This window comes from Erythrolamprus reginae, chromosome 13 (assembly GCF_031021105.1).
Source record: "Erythrolamprus reginae isolate rEryReg1 chromosome 13, rEryReg1.hap1, whole genome shotgun sequence".
NCBI lineage: Eukaryota > Metazoa > Chordata > Lepidosauria > Squamata > Dipsadidae > Erythrolamprus > Erythrolamprus reginae.
Genome location: NC_091962.1, coordinates 15,962,186 through 15,985,075, shown reverse-complemented (window position 1 = coordinate 15,985,075; position 22,890 = coordinate 15,962,186). Strand labels below are relative to the sequence as shown.

Genomic DNA, 22,890 nt, shown 5'->3' with positions numbered 1-22,890 from the left:
CCCAGGAGATTCCTAGAGCGGCCCCACGGAGGATTCTCTCTCCCTTTTCCGGCCCTGTTTCCTCCCAGGAGATTCCTAGAGAGGCCCCACAGAGGATTCTCTCCCCCTTTTCCGGCCCTGTTTCCTCCCAGGAGATTCCTAGAGAGGCCCCACGGAGGCTTCTCTCCCCCTTTTCCGTCCCTGTTTCCTCCCAGGAGATTCCCAGAGTGGCCCCACGGAGGATTCTCTCCCCCTTTTCTGGCCCTGTTTCCTCCCAGGAGATTCCTAGAGAGGCCCCACGGAGGCTTCTCCCTGCCTTTTCCGGTCCTGTTTCCTCCCAGGAGATTCCTAGAGAGGCCCCACGGAGGATTCTCTCTCCCTTTTCCGGCCCTGTTTCCTCCCAGGAGATTCCCAGAGCGGCCCCACGGAGGATTCTCCCTGCCTTTTCTGGCCCTGTTTCCTCCCAGGAGATTCCTAGAGCGGCCCCACGGAGGATTCTCCCTGCCTTTTCTGGCCCTGTTTCCTCCCAGGAGATTCCTAGAGAGGCCCCACGGAGGATTCTCCCTGCCTTTTCTGGCCCTGTTTCCTCCCAGGAGATTCCTAGAGCGGCCCCACGGAGGATTCTCCCTGCCTTTTCTGGCCCTGTTTCCTCCCAGGAGATTCCCAGAGAGGCCCCACGGAGGATTCTCCCTGCCTTTTCTGGCCCTGTTTCCTCCCAGGAGATTCCTAGAGCGGCCCCACGGAGGATTCTCCCTGCCTTTTCTGGCCCTGTTTCCTCCCAGGAGATTCCCAGAGCGGCCCCACGGAGGATTCTCCCTGCCTTTTCTGGCCCTGTTTCCTCCCAGGAGATTCCTAGAGAGGCCCCACAGAGGATTCTCTCCCCCTTTTCCGGCCCTGTTTCCTCCCAGGAGATTCCTAGAGAGGCCCCACGGAGGCTTCTCTCCCCCTTTTCCGTCCCTGTTTCCTCCCAGGAGATTCCCAGAGTGGCCCCACGGAGGATTCTCTCCCCCTTTTCTGGCCCTGTTTCCTCCCAGGAGATTCCTAGAGAGGCCCCACGGAGGCTTCTCCCTGCCTTTTCCGGTCCTGTTTCCTCCCAGGAGATTCCTAGAGAGGCCCCACGGAGGATTCTCTCCCCCTTTTCCGGCCCTGTTTCCTCCCAGGAGATTCCTAGAGAGGTACCACGGAGGCTTCTCTCCCCCTTTTCCATCCCTGTTTCCTCCCAGGAGATTCCTAGAGCGGCCCCACGGAGGATTCTCTCCCCCTTTTCTGGCCCTGTTTCCTCCCAGGAGATTCCTAGAGAGGCCCCACGGAGGATTCTCCCTGCCTTTTCCGGCCCTGTTTCTTCCCAGGAGATTCCTAGAGAGGCCCCACGGAGGCTTCTCTCCCCCTTTTCCGTCCCTGTTTCCTCCCAGGAGATTCCCAGAGCGGCCCCACGGAGGCTTCTCTCCCCCTTTTCCGTCCCTGTTTCCTCCCAGGAGATTCCCAGAGCGGCCCCACGGAGGATTCTCTCCCTGCCTTTTCCGGCCCTGTTTCCTCCCCGGAGACTCCTAGAGAGGCCCCACGGAGGCTTCTCCCTGCCTTTTCTAGTTTACAGTTTCAGAGGCTCGGGTTTGTAAGTGGAAAATGGTTCTTGAGAAAAGGCAAAAAAACCTTGAACACCCGTAAGTTCGTAATTAGAGGCGTTCTTAGGTAGAGGGACCACTGTACTGTATATGGATGTTAGCTTTCAGAATGTAAAACAAATGATACAAAAGAAAGAGATTAAAACTGTGTTATATTGCAACTGAAGATAATACTGCCGATGTATTGAGTAAACCATTGTTAAATAGGAAGCACAAGACAATATTAAAAAAATGCACGTAATTGCATTGTAAATATCAAAACGGGGTGTCAGAAATAAGTTTATTTCTTGAGGCAATATTACAATGCCAGAAGGTGGTTTGTAACCATAGGAAAGGCCGATGTAAGCCATAATCAGTATGTAATCATGGGTTTGCTAATTCTGCTGGAACCTGATTGGCTGAAACCTATATATAAGGAGTAACCCCCTTGCAAGGGTGTTCTTTGTGCCAAGTGGTTTGTTATAGTGGTTGGTGGTTTGTGAGTTAGTGGCTTAGTGCTTAGTGGTCTGTGGTGGTTGCAGTGGTGGATTGTACATACAAATCTGATAAATAAATAAATAGTAGTTGCATTATAGTTTATTTAGAGAAACATTTTGCTGAGAGGAACGTAAAATATATTTTGACAAGAAAGCCTGCCGCAGTGTTTTTCATTGAGGGCTTCAATTAGGTGTAGTTGTGAACTGTGGCTAGTTGGTGGGGTGACCCTTTGCGTGCACAAAACTCACCCCCAACAGTTTTATTAGTTGTGTTTTAGCTAAGTGTGTGTATTGCCTACTGTCTGCCTTTGCTAGTTGTGTATGGCTTGCTGTTATGCCCTTTGTTAAAAGGGCATTATAAATAAACGTTTGTTATTATTATTTATTATTAAATATCAGTGCAAGGAAGCAGGGGGAGGCAAAAATAGACTTTTGTCCTGTCCCACCGTCTTTCGCCCCATCCCTGGTACGGCTGTGCACATGGCCCAGCTAAGGAAGCCAAACAAGCCCAGAAAATATTTTTAAAATCCCCTTTTAAATCCCCGAATGGAAACCGCCTTCATCCTGCAGGTTCACACAGAGAGAAGCTTAAAACAACTCTGGACTTTTCCTAACAGTTTCATCTTATCATAACAGTTCAACTTAACAATAAGATGGGGAAAAAAAAGAGCCCTCTAAACAAACCAGAATTTCTCTCCCACCGCCAACAATGGAGGGGCCTGATTTTCACTCCCGCGCATCCCCCCACGGCGTTATTTTAAACCGAGATTTGCCCCTCCCCATCCTCCACTGTATATTTAAAGCCCCTTTTCGCCCTGTGAAGCCCCTCCCTGCCTCATTTCAAAGCTCTCCACGCTTTTATCTACGATGTGAAAATTAAGTTTCCCAGCTGAATCAAAAATGACAAATTAAAGTCCCCCTCTGTGACTGCTCAGAAGTCCATAAAAAAACAACAACCCATTGTCACTTTGCCATCTCTCAGAACAAATGGGGGGGGGGGGGGAGGCATTTATCCTACTATTTTTAACCGCCTGAGTTTGGCTCCTTAAAATAGACGATCGCAACATCAATTAATCTGTTTTGTAACGTCTCCCTCTTGTTACCCAACGCGGCTTGATTTATAATACCGCTGGGATGAGTGTTTAAATCTTCCTGAGATTATTGCTTCAAAGGTTATCAATTGCTTGCCAGCAAGAAATAGCTTCTCTTTTGCAGCCAACGTGTAACTGGGCAGGGGTATTTCGGCGTGAAATTTCAAAATTTTGCTGCTGCAAAATTGTTCTTAAAGCAACTATTGGTAAACATGAGGCACACAGAAAGTCTAGTTTAGTGTATTAGATATACAGTATATTTATTTATACACAAAACATACATATATACATTAAATACATAGGAAGAAAAATAGACACGTGATAATATAAAAGAGGGTGAAAGTGAACTTAGAGGAGAGGATATATGAAAGAAAGAGAACATATATGATAGGTGAAAGGAAGGAAAGACAACTGGACAGGGGACGGAAGGCACACCAGTGCACTTATGTACGTCCCTTACTGGCCTCTTAGGAACCCGGAGAGGTCAACCGTAGAGAGTCTAAGGGAGAAATGTTGGGGGTTAGGGGTTGACACTACTGAGTCCGGTAATGAGTTCCACGCTTCGACAACTCGATTGTTGAAATCATATTTTTTACAGTCAAGTCTGAAGCGGTTCGTATTAAGTTTGAATCTGTTGCGTGCTCTTGTGTTATTGCGGTTGAAGCTGAAGTAGTCATTGACCGGTAGGACGTTGCAGCATATGATCTTGTGGGCAATACTCAAATCGTGTTTTAGGCGCCGGATCAGAGGATCTAGAGTAATTTTAACTGAATGCAAGCAAGGTGACTCGATTTAAGGAAAATGACTGCCTCTGCTTTCATATGGAGAAATGTTTGCAAGCAGGGAGGGGGCCCAGCTGTTGCAAAGACCCCTGGAGTCCACCAAACAAAGGGAATATTTTGATGGCTTTCCCCCCTGCTGTCTAGGAATTAGCCTGGCAAAACCCCGGCTCCAAAGGGCCTCTAATCCAGAGATGGATAGAAGCACTTCTCAGCTGGGAAGGCAAAGCACTCTGCACATGGCCAGAGGCCTTTCTTCCATTCGGTGATTCTCTTCTGGTGATGGAACACATAGAAAACCAAGGGAGGTTGTGATGCCGCTGTATCGAGCGCAGGTGAGACCCCCATTAGGAATAATACTGTGTCCAGTTCTGGAGACCTCACCCACAAAAAGATACCTTCAGTCTTCGGGGAGGGGCGGCATACAAATCTAATAAATTATTGTTATTATTATTATTATTATTATTATTATTATTATTATTATTATATCAATCAAATAGAACGGGTCCAAAGACAGGCTACAGAAATGGTGGAAGGTCTTAAGCATCAAACTGACCAGGAAAGACTTAATGAACTCCATCTGTATAGTCTGGAGGACAGAAGGGAAAGGGGGGACATGATCGAAACATTTAAATATGTTAAAGGGTTAAATAAGGTCCAGGAGGGAAGTGTTTTTAATAGGAAAGTGAACACAAGAACCAGGGGACACAATCTGAAGTTAGTTGGGGGAAAGATCAAAAGCAACATGAGAAAATATTATTTTACTGAAAGAGCAGTAGATCCTTGGAACAAACTTCCAGCAGACGTGGTTGGTCAATCCACAGTCACTGAATTGAAACCTGCCTGGGATAAACATAGATCCATCGTAAGATAAAACACAGGAAAGAGCATAAGGGCAGAGTAGATGGACCAGGAGGTCTTCTCCAGCTGTCAATCTTCTATGTTTCTATGTTTAAGAACGACCATAGATTCTTCCGCCAGCATCTTCAGTCCACACGGTGTTGGCTGAGCCTCCAAGATGATGTTCCATGTTCTGGGGCCAGGATATTGTTGCCCCCCCCACACACACACATGGGTCCAGGGGTTTTAAAGCCCCCACCCCATTCCTGGGTCCTGGGATCCCCCTTGGAGCCTTCCTGCCTCCAGCAGTCGATGGGCAATGCCCCCCCCCCCCCCCGTGTCTCCAGGGCGCCCAAAGGGAGGCCCCAGCCAGCCAGAGCTGCCGACAGGGGCTCCGCCGCCCCCTCCTCCCAATTCCTAAGATTCTTCCTGGAAAGACACATAAAAGCCAGAGGCCCATTTGAGCTGCTTCCAAGCCCCGTCTCCTGGAAAGGAAGGGAAGCCAAGCCACACGGGGCAGGAGGCAGCCAAGACCCCCAACCTCTGCTCTCCCCCACTCGGCACAAGAGTTTAAGCACAGCTTCTCCCCCTGCGTCCCTCTCCCCGCCCCACCGTCCAGGGTCCAGAGTCTGCCGGCCACTGGCCAAACCCCAACAGGACCTTCTCCTGGTATCCGCAAGGGTCCCAACGCTTCCCTCTCTTCCTGCCCAGTGAAACCCCCTCCCCAAATACAGATCCTGATGGGCCAGTGATGGGCCCCTACGGGTACACAGAAGCAGTAGGGGGGGAAATTGAATCCCTCCCCCCCTTTCTGGGCTCCTCCGAGTATGTTTTTCCTATCACAGTAAATGAGGTTGAATGTGTATAATTTTAGAAGAGCTGTGCGTGTGTGTACACACACTTTATGTAGTAGATAATGTATATTTTTGTGTCCCTCTGTGTAATATGTATGTACACATATGGCATATATTATTATTATTATTATTATTATTATTATTATTATTATTATTATTATTATTAATTAGATTTGTATGCCGCCCCTCTCCATAGACTTGGGTCAGCATACATCTATACACACATATAGGATTAAATATACTACTCAAAAAAAATAAAGGGAACGCTCAAATAACAGAAGGAACGAAATATTCTCACTGAATCCTTTGTTCTGTACAAAGTTGAATGTGCACAACAGCAGGTGGAATTGACTGTCAATCAGTGTTGCTTCTTCCTAAGTGGACAGTTTGATTTCACAGAGGTTTGATTGACTTGGGAGTTATATTCTGTTGTTTAAGTGTTCCCTTTATTTATATATATTGCTAAAAAAATAAATAAAGGGAACCTCCAAAGAACCCATCCTAGATCTGAATGGATGAAATATTCTCATTGAATATTTTGTTCTGTACAAAGTCCAATGTGCACAACAGCAGGTGAAATGGATTGTCCATCAGTGTTGCTTCCAAAGTGGACAGTTTGATTCTACAGAAGTTTGATTGACTTGGGAGTTATATTCTGTTGTTTAAGTGTTCCCTTTATTTATATATATTGCTAAAAAAATAAATAAAGGGAACCTCCAAAGAACCCATCCTAGATCTGAATGGATGAAATATTCTCATTGAATATTTTGTTCTGTACAAAGTCCAATGTGCACAACAGCAGGTGAAATGGATTGTCCATCAGTGTTGCTTCCAAAGTGGACAGTTTGATTCTACAGAAGTTTGATTGACTTGGGAGTTATATTCTGTTGTTTAAGTGTTCCCTTTATTTTTTTGAGCGGTGTAGTATATTTCGGATGTGTTCAGCCATAGTCAATAGAGAAGGAAATTGCCTCTCTTGGAGGCCAGGCACCTTCAACCAGTCAGCGAAGCAGTGGAAGTGATGTGCCGGTGCCTGGAGGCTGTTGGGGCCTCGATGAGTGTCAACAGACTCAAACTCAACCCAGACAAGACGGAGTGGCTGTGGGTGTTGCCTCCCAAGGACAATTCCATCTGTCCGTCCATTACCCTGGGGGGGGAACTACTGACCCCCTCAGAGAGGGTGCGCAACTTGGGCGTCCTCCTCGACCCACAGCTGACATTGGAACATCATCTTCCGGCTGTGGCGAGGAGGGCGTTTGCCCAGGTTCGCCTGGTGCACCAGTGGTGGCCCTATTTGGGCAGGGACTCACTGCTCACAGTCACTCATGCGCTCATCACCTCGAGGTTTGATTACTGCAACGCTCTCTACATGGGGCGGCCTTTGAAGAGTGTTCGGAAACTTCAGATCGTGCAGAACGCAGCCGCAAGAGCCATCATGGGGCTTCCCAGATTCGCCCACATTTCTACAACACTCCGTGGCTTGCATTGGCTGCCAATCAGTTTCCGGTCACAATTCAAAGTGTTGGTCATGACCTTTAAAGCCCTACATGGCATTGGACCAGAGTACCTCCGGAACTGCCTACTACCGCACGAATCCCAGCGGCCGATAAGGTCCCACAGAGTCGGCCTTCTCCGGGTCCCATCGACTAAACAATGTCGTCTGGCGGGCCCCAGGGGAAGAGCCTTCTCTGTGGTGGCCTCGGCCCTCTGGAATCAACTCCCCCCGGAGATTAGAACTGCTCCCACCCTCCTTGTCTTCCGTAAACTACTTGAGACCCATCTATACCGCCAGGCATGGGGGATTTGAGACACCTTTCCCCCATGCTCTTTATAATTTATGTTTGGTTTTTTAAATTGATAGGGTTTTTAGTTTTTTTCTTAATATTAGATTTGTGCCTGTACAATATTGTTTTATCGCTTGTTGTGAGCCGCCCCGAGTCTTCGGAGAGGGGCGGCATACAAATCTAATAAATTATTAATTTATTATTATTATTATTAAACCCTTGGTGTGAGTGACGTCACGTTGGCCACCTTTAAACCAGTCACATGACCTTTAAGCCAGGGAGAGGAAGGACCACAACAGGACAAAACTGTATTGTTTGTTTTTTCCAAAAAGTGGTTTTATTCATCGAACCCTTTGCCTCTGACGCAAGGCCGTGGCATCACACTTCCTCCCAAGGCAATTTGGTAGAAGTGAAGAAGAGTTTAGGATTTGGTCACCGGGCTGAAACACAGCTGGGAAGAGCAAAGAGGCCAACCGGCTACCACCACCACCACTAGCTGACCGCTCGGCCCTTCTTTCTTTGGGAGGTCAGTGGGGAGGTGGCAGGAGCTGCAGTTGGGAAGCTCAGCCAAAAATCAATTCCTTTCTCCGGTTCGCCGTTCTCGGCCCTTCCTTTGAGACAACAGAGCTGGATGCGAAAGGCCAGCCGATCCCTTTAGAGGGCCGGTCCTTCTGCAGGGATCCACCGTGGGCCAGAGAGGGGGTCCAGGATCTGGAGCAAGCCAGGGTTAAGAGGCCAGTGGAGATCCATGGGGCCGAGCATCCTTAGATGCCTACAAGCACCACCAAGGGCTCAAGACAAGAAGGAGCTGCAGAATCCAACACACACAGACACACAACCCAGCTGGCTGCTGAGACCCCACCGGCCTGCGGCTTCTGTCAAGGGGACAAAGTGCGTGGAGGGAGACCCCCCTTGGATTATAAAGTCATTGGAGGGAGGAGGCTCCGGGCCCCACCGCCCAGATTCGGGGAGGGAGCCGGCCAGAGGGGAGGAGGGGGGGGGGGGCTTCGAGCAGGGCAGGATCAGGCCCTGGGGAGGCTCAGGGGGCCGTCTGGGTGGGAAGCGGGATCTCCTCCGCCTCCTCCTCTTCCTCTTCCTCCCTGCGGAGGAGGCAGACGTGGCCCAGGTAGCTGCGGTCGAAACACTGGACGCGGGAGGCCACCTCGGACAGGGCGCAGCACTTCTGGGTGTCCTTCCAGGGGAGGGGCCGGGAGTTGCAGAAAGCGGCCAGGAACTGGGATTTCTGGGGGGGGGCAGAAGAAGAAGATGATGATGAAGATGAAGATGATGATGAAGATGAAGATGATGATGAAGAAGAAGAAGAAGATGAAGAAGAAGAAGAAGAGGAGGAGGAGGTTGAGGTTGAGGGGCCGAACTGGGACCGCCTCCTGCCGCGTTAAGTCCCAGCGACTGGTCAGGTCCCATAGAGTCGGCCTTCTCCTCACCACCACCCCCTCAATCCCCCCAATGGGTCACTCACCACTCCTTGGGCACAGAGGGTCCGTTCACTCTCGGCCAGTTTGCAACAGGATTGTGTGATGTTCTGGACTAAGGCCGGGCCGGGCTTCCTGGGGAGAAAGAGGGAAGGAGGAATTTTGGGGGAAGCCAGGAGGGTCTATAAGCCCCCACCACCACCTCCCAGGCCAATTTTGGAGCCTTAAACACACCAATTAGTGCAGAGGTGCGTTTCAGATTGCAGCCACAGGAGGGCGCTGCAGGTCAGCAAATCTGACCTCTTGCATTGAATTGTTGTGACTTATAGGACACCCATCAAGTTTATTTTAATAAATCAATTTAAAATTTAAAATTGAGTATTTAAAATACACGAAGTAGCGGAGATGAATAAGTTAACGTTAGAGCTCCAGGGAGAAGCACACACTATCGTCCCTGCGGTCCCTGTCCAGATGTTCTATTGTCTTCGATCATTATTTTTTCTCATTACCTATCTATGTTTATTTGTACATGTCACCATTCTATAATTGTTTCCACAAATACTAAAACAAAATAAATAAAAAGACAACACAGAATTTTACAACGTTTGGGACAGGTAGGACGACGGGTTAAACCAAAAAAAAAAATATTGAAACTTTAAGAGCATACAGGCTTCAAAAAGAAAATGAATGTGTTTGTTTTAATATATCTGAAAGGTTGTCTGTATATCTTGTTTTGTTTGTTCATTATTAAAATTGAAAAAGAAAAAAGGAAATGAATGAAAGCAAATAGCAATCTTACAAACCCTTTAACCACGATTATTCAAACATGTAGATAAATAAAGGGAAACACTCAAATAACCCATCCTGGATCTGAATGGATGAAATATTCTCATTTAATCCTTTCTTCTGTACAAAGTTGAATGTGAAATTGACTGTCAATCAGTGTCGCTTCCTAAGTGGACAGTTTGATTTCACAGAAGTTTGGAGCTATATTGTGTTGTTTAAGTGTTCCCTTTACTTTTTTTGAGCAGGGTATATCTGTATTTTTTTTGTATGCTTTCAGCTTGTGGGTCTTCTTGTTTTTACGTGTAAATATTTAATAAAGATATTTTTAAAAAACCAAATTTATTTTAAGTAATTTGACTTATGTGCACACACCAAAACACACCTACCCATCAATTAGCCCCCACCCCACCCCTGTATTTGAAGGGCAATGGGGGGGCTGTACAAATCTCTATTGGTATCCTAACCAGTTGGCATAAATGACTCCCCTGAGCACAGCACCCTTCTCCGCAGGACTACCACACCCATCACTCCCTGCCAGAAGAGTCCACCCCACGGGAAGAGGAAGAACTTCAGAGAAAAGACCCCTAGGTTCTCAGACCCCCAGAGGGGGATAGAGAGAAAAAAACCTCTTCCTGGCAGTGCCAACCCAACCGGCCAACATTTTACAGCTTAGCAAGAGTTGAAAGGGACCTTGTGGGTCATCTAGTCCAGCCCCCTCCTCCCCCTCCAGGATGCTGGGAGAGAGTTACTCACTGCTTGGCCTGGCTTGATGCTTGGCTGCAAACGGAGTCCAGGAAGGGGTTGGTGAGGTTGGCCAGGTCCACCGAAGCCCCCTGGCCCTCGTACTTGGGGAAGGGCGCCTGGTTGGCAAAGCAGCGGAGCCGGGCCTGGCGGGCGCCCACGCGGCAGCAGTGGAAGGGGCGGGTCTTGGTCGAAAACTCCTGCTTGCAAAACGTGCCCAGGCATTTTTCCCACTGGGGAGGGGGGAGAGAAAGAAGGAAAAGGGGGGATTAGCCATCAGCGGAGGAGAACGAAGGATCTGCATTGATCGATCGATTGATTAATTGATTGGACTTTTATGCCGTCCCTCTCTGAGGACCCATGGCAGCTCAGAACATATAATAAAAGAATACAATTAATTAAATATAAAATCTAAAACTAAAAATCTTTAAAATACCAGTCATTCCCTTTCAATCAGTTTCTCTTAAAAAAGGCTAAACAGGAAGCTAAAAACACAGGTGATCAATGATGTCTCCTGTACAACTTGTGGACTTCAACTCCCATAATTCCCAAGCCAGCCATTCTGGCTTGGGAATTCTGGGAGATGAGGTCCACAGGTGATAAAGCAGCCAAACGTTATATCTAAATGCTAATATTTCCCCATTCTGGGCTCAAAGGTTCCCAGGCAAGACAGCAACTGTCCCGGTCAGTTTCAAAGCCCAACTAAACATGTTAACACTTTGTGGGTTGTTATTTTTTTTAATTAGACATTCTGCAGAAAGATAAGAGTGCGTGTGTAAAAAATAAACCACAAAAGAAATACAAATTGTTGTTAAATCTAAGCTACACTGAATTGAAAGGAAAGGAATAACTACTTAACTAACAAAATTATTATAATAATTCAAGTGCTCGGAATGAAATAAGACGCTGTACCTAGGCTGTTCAGAACATTAGTCAACAGGATAGTTGAAATATTTTCGTTAATTGTTATAATTATGATAAGATAAGAGATATGTTCATATGTAAATATTTTATTTTTTCTCTGTGTGTTTTTTTTGATGGTTTGTATTTGTGAGTCTGTCTTTGTTGTTCATCTTGAATGTTAATAATTAATAAAAATGACGAGGGTCGCCCAGAAAAGAATGCACCATATTTTTTTTTTACTCAGCCTGCAGTAATGGTACGATTGCGAAACTTTACATATACATTATTTGAATTGTCGGGAGGGCGTGTGTCAATTTTGCTTTTCTACAGACAGAGAGCTACAGCCGTGTTTCGAAATGGCGTCTGGAAGCGACGGATGGATCTAGGTTTAATCCCAGGCGTGTTCAAATTCAGTTCCTGTGGATTTACCAACCACGTCTGCTGGAAGTTTGTTCCAAGCATCTACTCCTCTTTCAGTCAAATAATATGTTCTCATTGTTATAACAATATAACAAAAATATTATAGCCCCATACATTCTTATGTTAATGCAAACTATAATTCTATACAAATATAATAAATAAGTAAGTAAAACAAATAAGAGGAAGGGCAATCCAAACAGCTGTTATTTAAAGCTGGTTCAGTGGAGAAGGGATGAGCTGCCACTCCTGCATAACTCAACGGCTTTTGTTTTTAAGGTCACGAGCAGCCTTTCCCGTGGATTCATGCGCCTGGCCACGGGAGTTTGGGCCAAGCCTGGCGGAAGGAGGGAGTAATATAATAAACCTTCCACAAAGTTTACGTAGAGTTGATGTCGCAATGAGGGTTAGTAGTCAATGAACCAGACTTAGTACAAAACAGAACAATATTATTATACACAGATAGGCAAATAAACAATAGCAGCTACACAGTCCAAATATCATACACAAATAATCCTAATAGTGGTTTACAAACCAGGTTATCGCACACAGCAAAAATATACAGGCAGCAAATATAAATCTCTCTAGTACAAACTCCCCCAAGAGGAACATCGTTGGCTCCCTCTTGTGGCCAACCAGCAAATGACTCTTAAGAGCACAGTCTTAAACTGAAGCCAACATACTTACATACAGGAGACTAAGAGACTCACCTCACTGGAGGCGCAGGGCAACTTCTGGTTGTCGTCCAGATGGCAGCAACGGGTGAACTGGAGCTCCAGCTGGTTCAGGGCCTCCCCTTGGCGCGAGAGGTGGCTGAAGCTGGTCTGGGGCAGGTTCCAGGGCCCGTAGCTGCGCCTCGTCCGCCCCGCGGCGCAAAGGGCCTGCAGGTTGCCAAGGTTGGGTCGGCCTGGCGGGAAGTCTTCCAGCTTGTAGACAGGGAGCTTCCAGCTGCAGCCCACCCCCCGGCATGGGGGTCCCCTCCCTCTGGGATTCAGGGGCACCGCCTGGGGCTCTCCGTGGACGAGGATGGACAGCTCTTCCCCTAAAGAAGGAGGAAAGGCGGGAGGGGTTGATAAAGGGGGCGCCCCACAGCTCTCTCCTATCCTGGCTGGGTTCAGACACGGCTGCCCCCGAGAAGGCTCCTCGCGTTCCCGGATCTCATTTTTCTTTGCTTTACTTTTGCTGGTTGGTTGGTGGCTTTGTAGGGGGGGTGGGGAGGGCCTTAAAACATAGCCCATAAAACCATCTGCTACAACGTCCTTTCTACTTCAGCTTCAACCACAACAACACACGAGCACACAACAGATACAAACTTAAAAGCAAACCGCTCCAAACTCGACGGCAGGAAATACAACTTTAGTAACCGAGTAGTTGATGCCTGGAACTCACTACTGGACTCTGTAGTATCATCACCTAATCCCCAAAAACTTGACCCTTAGGCTGTCCACTCTTGACCTCTCCCGATTCCTAAGTGGTGAGTAAGGGGCGTACACCTGCGTGCCTTCTGTCCCCTGTCCTGATGTTTCTATTTTTTACCAGTGTCATGTATATAAATATTGTTATATCTTTTTATACCACCAATACGTACTTGACAAAGCAAATAAATAAGTCCCCCTGCAGAACAAGGCCCCTGGCTTTAGGCCTGGCTGTCACCTGAGCCCCCCAAAGTCCCTGCCTGCCCCCCCCAGCATCCTCACCATCATCCAGGTGTTCCTGGATCTTCTGGAGCAAGAACTCCCGTGAAATCACATCTGGAAGAACGTCCACTTGGGCGATTTCGGCCGGGAACTGCGCGAATGGGGGCTGATCGTCTCCATTGGCTGGGAAAGGAGGAAGAGGAAGAGGAGGTTAGCCGTGGATTGGGCCCCGAAACACACCTCTTGTGACAAACCAGGGTTTGTTTAACTGTGGTTTCCCAGTTAACTGGGCGTTGACCAGCCCCCATGGTGCCCCAACCAAGCGTGTAACCTGCACTAAACCTGCACTATTGATACTATATGGGTGTCTTAGAAATTTAATAAGTTAAGTTAGGTTAGGTTAAGTTAGGTTAACATAGAAACATAGAAGACTGATGGCAGAAAAAGACCTCATGGTCCATCTAGTTTGCCCTTATACTCTTTCCTGCATTTTATCTTAGGGTGGGTATAAGTTAAGTTATGTTAAGTTAAGTTAGGATAAAGTTAAGTTAAACTCAACTCAACTAAAAATAAACTAAACACTAAACTAAACTAAACCTAAACCAAAACAAACCATGGCTTGGTTGCAGTTTGTTCCGTTCCCTTTTTGGGCCTTTCAGGCTGGACAGCTGAAGGCAGCCCCCTCCCCAGGGGACCAGAAGCAGCCCCTTCCCCAGGGCTGAGTTATGGACAATGGGAGGCGTGGAGGGCAGCAGTTCAGGGAGGCAAGAAGAAAACCTTACAGGCTGCTTGGACCGACTGCCCCCCCCCCAAGGTCTCCCCTCGGCCAGTTCAGGCCCCAACCCCCCTCCCCCCTCCCTCAAAAACGCCAAGAGATCCAGGCGGAAGGAAACTGGTTCTTCTCCGAAACTCCAGTCTGCACCTGCAGGATTAGTCAGGGTGAGTTTTCCGAGCAGTGACGTTGTGTCTCAGCCCAGGTTGTCACAATTGCAACAGATCGGCGGTTTCTGGCCTCTCGGCGGAGATGAGCCTTGGGGAGGGGGCTGGGGGGGGGGGCAACCAGCATCCCAAGAGGGGGCTGTTTTCCTGGCTGCCCTTCCCACCTGCTTGGATGGGTGTCTTGGCTTTCCTTTCTCCATCCTTTGAGCTGGTACCCAGTGGGCTTCCTTCTATTTGGGCAAGAGTTGCCATTTGGGTGGGGGGGCTTCACTCGGATGCCCAGGGCCTTGGTCTCCTCTACCCATCCAAGTTTGTTTGTTGATGGATTGATATCTATTTGCCCCCCAACTCTAGCAGGACTCTGAGTGGCTCACAAGAATCACAACAGCTAAAAACAGTAGGAGCCCCCCTCTCTAGCCCCCCCTTCTCTAGACCCACCAACAGCCCCCACCATGGAAATATGGCCCAGTCACTGGATTCAACAGCCACCCCCCCCCCCCCAATGCTTCTATGGATCAGTGGTCACCAGCCGGTGTTCCAGGAGAAGATGTAAAATTGAAAATTCTTTGCCCTTTTACATTGCAATAAATACTGTTTATCTTTTTAAACGATTCCTATGAATGGTCCGTGGGATTTAAAAGGGTGGGTTTGGTGGTCCTTGAGGTCCCAAGAGTTGGGGGGCCCTGAGCAGACTCTGTGGCCCTCAGGGGCCCCTCCTTCCCTCGAGCTAACATATACATTCACATCTACGTTTTAACAGAGTTGGAAGGGACCTTGCAGGTCATCTAGTCCAACCCCCTGTCCAAACAGGAGACCCCACCCCTGCCTCTTCCGAAGATCACGCGAAGGGTTAACACCACTTTGTAAGGCCACACTTGGAATATTTGCATCCGGTTTTGGTCGCCACGAGGCAAAAAGGATGTGGAGACTCTAGAAAAAGTGCAGGGAAGAGCGACAAAGAGGACTAGGGGATGATTGATGGCTAAAACATATGAAGAACGGTGGCAGGAACTGGGTTTATGTCTGGTTTAATGCAAAGAACGACTACAGGAGACATGATAGCAGCCTTCCAATATCTCAGGGGTGGCCCCAAAGGAAGAAGGAGTCAAGCTATTCTCCAAAGCACCTGAGGGTAGAACAGGAAGCGATGGGTGGAAACTAAACAAGGAAAGAAGCAACTCAGGAAACTAAGGAGAAATTTCCTGATAGTCAGAACGATTGATCAGTGGAACAGCCTGCCACCAGAAGTTGTTGATTCCCCAACACTGGAAGCTTTTAAGCAGATGTTGGATAACCATCTGTCTGAAGTAGTGGAGGGTTTCCTGCCCAAGCAGGGGGCTGGACTAGAAGACCTCCAAGGTCCCTTCCAACTCTGTTGTTTTTGTTCTTATTTATCTTTGAGTGGCCTGCGGGATCTAAAAGGATGGGTTTGGTGGTCCCTGAGGTCCGAACGGTTGGGGGCAAACTCTGTGGCCCTTGGGGGGGGCTCCTTCCCTTGAGGCCCCGCAAGGGAGGGCTGCGGCTGCCTCTCTTTAGCCAGTCCTAGTCCAGCCAAAGCCTCGCCCCCTTCGCTGGAGGCTGGAACAACTTTCCCCCTGGCTAAAACAATTTGGCCGCGGGGCAATCCAGGCAAAATGGACTTTCCCCCCTCCGTCTCTTTGTCCTGGGACAACAAGAGTGGGGCAGAGGGAAGGGGGATGGGAGGACAGAGAGCGGAGGACCAGACGGGCTGCTTTCCCAATGGGGCAGCCTTCAGGGCTCCCAGAGGGAGGGGGGCCGGAGATGCGCCCTGGGACCCTCCAGCCGGACCCTCCCTGCGCCCACCGCCGGCAGAAAGCGGGCTGCTGTTTTTGGAGGGCGGGGGGTCTGCCAGAGCTGGGCCAGGGGGGTCGTCCAGGGCAGCCCCCCCCCTCTGCCCCCCCCCCCCCGGAGCCGGACCTACCTTTCCATCGTTATTACTGATTTTATTCTGCATTTATGGTTGCGTTTTAATCGCATTTGTGAGCCGCTCGAGTCCGGCAAATAAACGCAAGAAAGAGACAAAGAAATGAATAAAAATGAAATACAATCAATCAATCAAGACCGAGCGAGCGACCTACCGGGCGGCGGGGCGACGGTGCTGGAGCGAGCGCAGGCGGCCAGGCAGCAGAGGCCGAGCCAGGCAAGGGGGACTCTGGAGGGCATCCTGACGGTCCTTCGGGTCTCGCTCGGGGACTGACTGGGTGGCTTCTGCTGCCGACCGACGCTCCGGCCCTTTTATGCCCGGGCGGCCGACGGAGACGCCGCCCCCGACGAGGGAGGGAGGGAGGGGGGCAGGACCAGCCCGGCCGCCGCCTCCCCACGGGACGGGCCCGGAGCAGCCTCGCTGGGAGGGACGGGGCGGGAGGGGGAACTGTGGTTGCGACAGGTCCGTTGCCTAATCCGGACGGGGGGGGAGCAGCAGACTCACCCTGTAAGACTGATGGATAGAGAGCCCCCCCCCCATTTAGAAAAGAAAGGGGAAGGGAAGGAGAAAGGAAGGAAGGAAGGAAAAATAAATTCAATTCAATTTCAATTTATTAGATTTGTATGCCACCCAAGGGGGGGGGGAGAAAGAAAGGAAGGGGGGAGGGAAGAAAGGAAAAGAAAAAATGGAAAGAAAAATAAAGAGGGCAAAAAAGAAAGATAGAAAGAAAGGGGAAGGGAAGGAGAAGAGAGGAAAGGAAAGAAGGAAGGAAAGAAGGAAAGAAAGAAAAAGAAAGGAAGAAGGGAGGGAGGGAAGGAGGAAGGAAAAAGAAAGGAGAGAGGGAGGGAGGGAGGAAACAAAGAAAAACAAAGAAAGAAAAGGAAAGAGAAAGAAAGACATAAATAAGCAAACTAGAGTTTGCTGGGCTACAGACGTCCCCTAAATTATGGGGCCTGGAGGGAACGGGGGGGGGGGCTCCGTTCCCCATATTAATAGATGAGTAGAACCGTCTCTGGGCTGAGCTGGTGTAGCTGAGCCCAGTGTCAAAGCTCGTCTTCCCTTTGAGTGACAGCCCCCCCCATCAGCGTTTGGGGGGCTTCAACACTCCTGGGCAGGACAGGATTAAAACCATCCAAATTCCAGGGGGGGGGGACACACGGAGGGGTCAGGGCCTCTGCAGATGTTGCTCTTTTGAAATGCAGTCAGCTGAAACCGCAGCCTCCCTTGCTTCACCCGGTGGGGTTCGTCCCCCCTCCCACGTCTCGAACTCTGACCCCCAACCGATGGGCCTTGGCCGGAGAGCACGCGTGACTTGTGTGGGCGAAAGGAGACGTTTGACCGCAAAGTCAGAAGGGCCGCAATCTCAGCAGATCCAGAGGGGCCTCTGGGGAATCCACCAGCCCCCCCACCCGCCCAGGGACCCCCAAGGCCTGAAGCCTTCTGCACAGGGAGGGGCCGACCGGCCAGCTCAACTGGCCCTCGAAACTTCCCGGCCAACTTTACAGACCAAAGTGGTTTCAACAGGGATTAGGACGAAGGCTGACAGCAAAACAGCCCTGATGTGAGCTTTGTAAGTGTCAGTCACATATTTTTGTGGTTTGTTATAGCGGGGCGACTTAAGAGCAAACAAACAGCAACTGTTAATGGTGGGGAAAGTATCTCACTTCCTCCTCAGCAGTATCTCTCCAAATTTATTTTATTTTTATTAAAACAAAACAAGGCACCAACATACATACACCAATAGGAGCTACTACCGCTCTGCGCTCTTATCAGAAATTTCCGAAGAAATCCCTACAAATCATATCGTACAAAGAAACATATGCTTATATTTCCTACTATTATCTACAAATTTATAACTATTTACTTCTTCATAATATGTTTAGTTATTCAATTATTCCTTAATCTTCTGTCCAACCGATCAGAGACGTTATGCCAAACATTATAACATTGTTGACTTTCTCTCCAAATTTTAAGAAGGTGCTGGTTTTGGAAAGGGCTGGCGAAAGGAGTACCACCTGGAAGTGTATATGAGTCACAACTCAGGACACAAAGAGGTGATTTCCCCCTTCGGAGATGTTGCAATGTTCCCACCGGATTTAATTAGAGCCTTAAAAGTGGATTTCTGGGCATGGATTTCTCATTTTCCTATTTTTGGCCTTATGATTTGGTTTTATGGAAGACGTAGCCTCCATTTGGAAGGGAGTTTCCGCTCCGGCAATCTCACACTACTAACCAGAGTATATAAAACTTTCGCCAGACCATTCCTCGAATACAGCTCATCTGTCTGGAACCCACACCGCATTTCGGACGTAAACACTCTAGAAAATGTCCAAAGATACTTTACGAGAAGAGCCCTCCACTCCTAACGGAATCCCCTACGCAACTAGACTTACAATCCTAGGTTGAGAAAGGTTAGAACTACGTTGCCTTAAACAAGACCTAAGCACAGCCCATAAAACCATCTGCTACAACGTCCTTCCTACTTCAGCTTCAACCACAACAACACACGAGCACACAACAGATACAGAAACTTAAAGTAAACCGCTCTAAACTTGACTGCAGGAAATACGACTTTAGTAACCGAGTAGTTGATGCCTGGAACTCACTACCTGGCTCTGTAGTATCGTCACCAAACACCTAAATCTTTACTCTTAGGCTGTCCACTCTTGACCTCTCCGGATTCCTAAGAGGTGAGTAAGGAGCGTGCGTAAGTGCCTTTAGTCCGCTGCCCTAATGTTGCTCTCTTACTAATACCATGCATATAAATATTATATCTCTGTATACCACCAATATGTGGTATACAAATGCATATGTGCTGAGATGGACAGCTGACCATGGAATTAAACAATCAAAAAGACTCTTTTTCAATCTGGACAAAACGGTGTTTATGGACTAAAAAGAGGAATCTACCACAAATGACGGAATAAAATATTTATATGTAGTTAAAGATAGTACTGACAAATATTGTATGTAGAAGGTCTCCATCCACCCGTAAATAAGAAAATATGTTGCATGGGAAAAAAGAATAAAAAACAGCAATAAATACTGTATATTATTTAAAAAATGTTGAAAATATTTTTTTTTTAAATGAAACGAACCCCTTTCAGTGAAAACCCCAACTTTGGTATATCCAAAAATGAGTTTCAAATGGGGAGGGGATCCGTCTTGGTGGCAAAGTGCAGCCCCCCCCCCCCTGCTGCTTGTAAGAGAGATTAAAATCAGGGTTTCGGGAAAATTATTGCTCACGTCTTTGTGAACTTTGCCATTCGAATCCAGCCAAAGCTGCAGGTCATCAAGAAAGCAATTCTTTATCTCTTGCATTTAGTCCAGTGGTCACTCCCGGGTGGAAGAAGGGATTCTGCCCCGTTCTGCAGAATTTGCCTTAATCCCCCCCCCCCGGGAGCCTAGTGGTTACGGCCGGCCCTCCTGAGCATTCCTTCAGACTACAACTCCCATCCACCACTCCCATGGTTCTGCAGGCAGGTTCCCTGGGAATTCAGCAGCCAGCGAGTCTCAAGGAAGCCCCCACCCAAAAAGACAGATCGAAAAGATGCCCCCACCCCAGGAATTTTAAAAACAAATATGAATGGGTGACCCTTAAAATATTAAAAAGCACCCCCCCTTTTTAATAGGCTCCCTTTCGTCCGTAACCTTTTATTTATTTTTCCATCCCCTCCCGTCATTTTACTCTGCTGGTGTCCTGTTACAAATGCTATTTGGGGAGGGGGCACACCTGAAGTTTTTCAAACAGTCCCTTCCTCCTAATTATTTGGTTTCCCATGCTATCGTTTTTACTTCTTCTTCCAATTTTATCCCTAATAACTACATTAAAAATTAATTTTTCTCCTGTTCCTGTTAGGATTTTATCTAGTTCTGTTAATTCTGGATAAAAAGCCCCACCCCCGTTTAACATCTTTTTAATTTTCATTTTTGAGAATCTGATTTAAATTTTGGAAGTGAGAAATGGTGGTAGCCCTATGTAATGCTAGAACACTAAATTTACTTATTGTTTAGACACATAGACCTTTTATGGAGGAGGTGATATATTATGGATAGTTTCTTTTACTAAATTTATATGTATATATATTTTTATTAGCTATATGATACGATATTCAAATTTAGATAAAAGAGATTTTATTCTTCTTTGCATTGATGTAACTTTTTATAGTAAGATGGAGAGGAAGAATTTTGATTCAGATTTTAAAGAATTGACAATGTTGTATAAAATAATAACAATTAATAATAATAATTTATTAGATTTGTATGTGCCCATCTCTGAAGACTTGGGGGGGGGCATACAAATTAATAGAAAATTTGAGATGAGGAGAGATAAGAGCCTCCATTGAGTAATAAGAGAAGTTTGTATATGATTGATTTTAAACGTTGTTGTGTTTATAACTATATATTATTTTATTTTATGGTGGGGAAAATAAAAAAAAATATAACCACATAAAATAACATTTTTCATATCTAGATTGCACCTGCATATACATATACCAAGTTATATTGATCCTTTTCTCCCATAGTTCTTCTCTCGTTCTGAGTCCCCCTCCTTCATTTAAAATATCTTCATATCTATGGTTCCCGTAATATTTGGATGTGTCACCGCTTCCGTTGTCGAAAGCCAAACTGGCCCTTTTGTGTAATATTGTCCTTTAACCTTCCCCCACCCCAATAATAAGGCATTTCTTATGGTGAAATAAATTAGAAGACAATTGGTTAATCCAATTGACAAAATTAGATTGGGCCAAAAAAAAGAGTGATTGATGCTGACATTAATGAAAAAGGGGTTGATTATATCTGACATACTAATGAAATGGCCTTTTATTGTACTAAAAAGAGAAGGTATTTGGCATTGTATGTTTTGTAATGGAGGAGGGGGGAAATTAAAATTTTCAACCCCCCCCCCCCAAAAAAAAAATTAAGGCATTTCTTATATACTGTCTCTGAAAATATCCATTTTATTTTATTATTTTCCCCATAAAAGATTGGAGAGTTTCGTTTGCAATTCTATGCCAGACCTTGTAAGTCCAAATTTTTGCCCTCCGTTATGGACTCTTTCTGGGCCACGCGCCCTTCGGGTGGAGGGGAAGGTCCCGGGCTAGGAGACGGTGGCCAGGCACGCTCTCTGGGTGCCGCTGACCCGTGGCTGGAGGAGAGCTGGTGTGGCCGAGTGTTAAACCACACGAGCCACAACAATCTGCTTCGGACAGCGGGCTGGTTGTATTAGTTGTGCTTCGTCTGGGCTGAAGCCATGGAATCGCCCACAAAACGATTGTAGGTCCCACGGAATCAGCCTTCTCCAGTTCCCGCCAATTAGACAATGTCACTTGGGGGGCCTAAGGGAAGAGCCTTCTCTGTGGCGGCCCCAGCCTTCTGGAATCAGCTCCCCCCATTGCCTGCAACCTCCTCGCCTTCCGCAAGTCTTTAAGACTCATCTATGTCGTCTCCTCCTGCTTGTGATACTTCTAGCTATGCAGCCAAGCCTTCGACTCACTTTCCCTACCGCCTGACCGCACTGTTCACCGATTTGGAGACGGTCAGAAATCACGACCCCTCAATCCTTTTCTTTTGAAGTATTTGCTAACACAGAACTGCCAATGCAATACTCAGATGGAGGATTCCTTTTCCCCAAGTGCATGATTTTACACTTGGATACACTAAACTGCAGTTTCCATTGCTTTGACCACTTATCTAGTAAAGCTAAATCCTTTGCCATATTACAGACCCCTCCAGGAATATCAACCCTATTGCCCACTTTGGAGTCATCGTTAAATAGGCAAACCTTCCCCTAAGCGCAGTGTTCACCCATTTGGAGGCGGTCGGAAACCCCTCAATCCTTCTCTTCTGCCCACAGAGATGCCAGCGCTTCCCCCCCTTCTCTGGACTCCCGCAAGGGGCTTGCAGGTCAGAACGGCCACCATTCTCAAGTGTCCTGGCACCCTTCAGAGTCAAGGTGGCCTGGCCTGACCCTGCCTGCCCGGAATGTCCCCGGGACACCAACAGAGGCTCCTGCCAGCCCTTGAGAGGGTCGGCCAAGGTTTATTGGGGAATTAAGGGCACCTGACCCCCTCGGTGGGGCAGGACGTGCGGGCCGAGGGCCGAGGGTGCCCGGCCTCCTGTTCCAAGGGAAGCCGGTGTTGTAAGGAGCTGCCGCAGAGAGCTCAGCCCCCCCCCCATGCCCCAGTGAGTAACACCAGGAAGGAACAAAGCCGAAGGAACAAAGAGTCATTCTTTCTCGGGCGGGACGTGCGGCAGAGGCCAGGCGTGACAATGGAGGCCCCCACCTGGGATGGAAGGAAGGAAGGAGAGAGAGAGAGAGGAAGAAAGAAGGGAGGAGAGAGAGAAGGAAAAAAGGAGAGAAGGAAGGAAGGAAGGAGAAAGAAATGAAGGAAGGAAGGAGAGAAAGAGAAAAGGGAGGAGAGAGAGAAAAAGAAAGGAGAGAGAGAAGGAAAAAAGGAGAAAGAAGGAAGGAGAAAGAAATGAAGGAAGGAGAGAAAGAGAAAAGGGAGGAGAGAGAGAAAAAGAAAGGAGAGAGAGAAGGAAAAAAGGAGAAAGAAGGAAGGAAGGAGAAAGAAATGAAGGAATGAAGGAAGGAGAGAAAGAGAAAAGGGAGGAGAGAAAAAGAAAGGAGAGAGAGAAGGAAAAAAGGAGAAAGAAGGAA

General features: G+C 47.6%; 1 protein-coding gene across 1 annotated transcript; it reads right to left on the bottom strand.

The window, feature by feature from the left end:
* Positions 1-7,736: 7,736 nt before the first annotated feature.
* On the bottom strand, positions 7,737-16,540 carry ECM1 (extracellular matrix protein 1). Its single transcript, XM_070766076.1, has 6 exons — positions 16,381-16,540; positions 13,403-13,525; positions 12,416-12,747; positions 10,398-10,618; positions 8,906-8,993; positions 7,737-8,668 (listed from the first exon to the last, which is right to left on the bottom strand). Exons 1-6 carry the CDS (start codon positions 16,463-16,465, stop codon positions 8,465-8,467), a joined length of 1,053 nt encoding a protein of 350 aa, XP_070622177.1. The 5' UTR covers positions 16,466-16,540; the 3' UTR covers positions 7,737-8,464.
* Positions 16,541-22,890: the final 6,350 nt, after the last annotated feature.

What these genes read in the sequence shown, in the direction of transcription:
- ECM1 (XM_070766076.1), bottom strand. Translation starts at nt 16,465, where the DNA reads ATGCCCTCCAGAGTCCCCCTTGCCTGGCTCGGCCTCTGCTGCCTGGCC. An exon ending in GCATCAAGCCAGGCCAAGCA is followed by an intron (nt 8,994 to 10,397) that starts GTGAGTAACTCT and finishes CTTTCTCCCCAG; the next exon opens with GAAGCCCGGCCCGGCCTTAG. An exon ending in CCCTCTGTGCCCAAGGAGTG is followed by an intron (nt 8,669 to 8,905) that starts GTGAGTGACCCA and finishes GCCCCCCCCCAG; the next exon opens with AAATCCCAGTTCCTGGCCGC.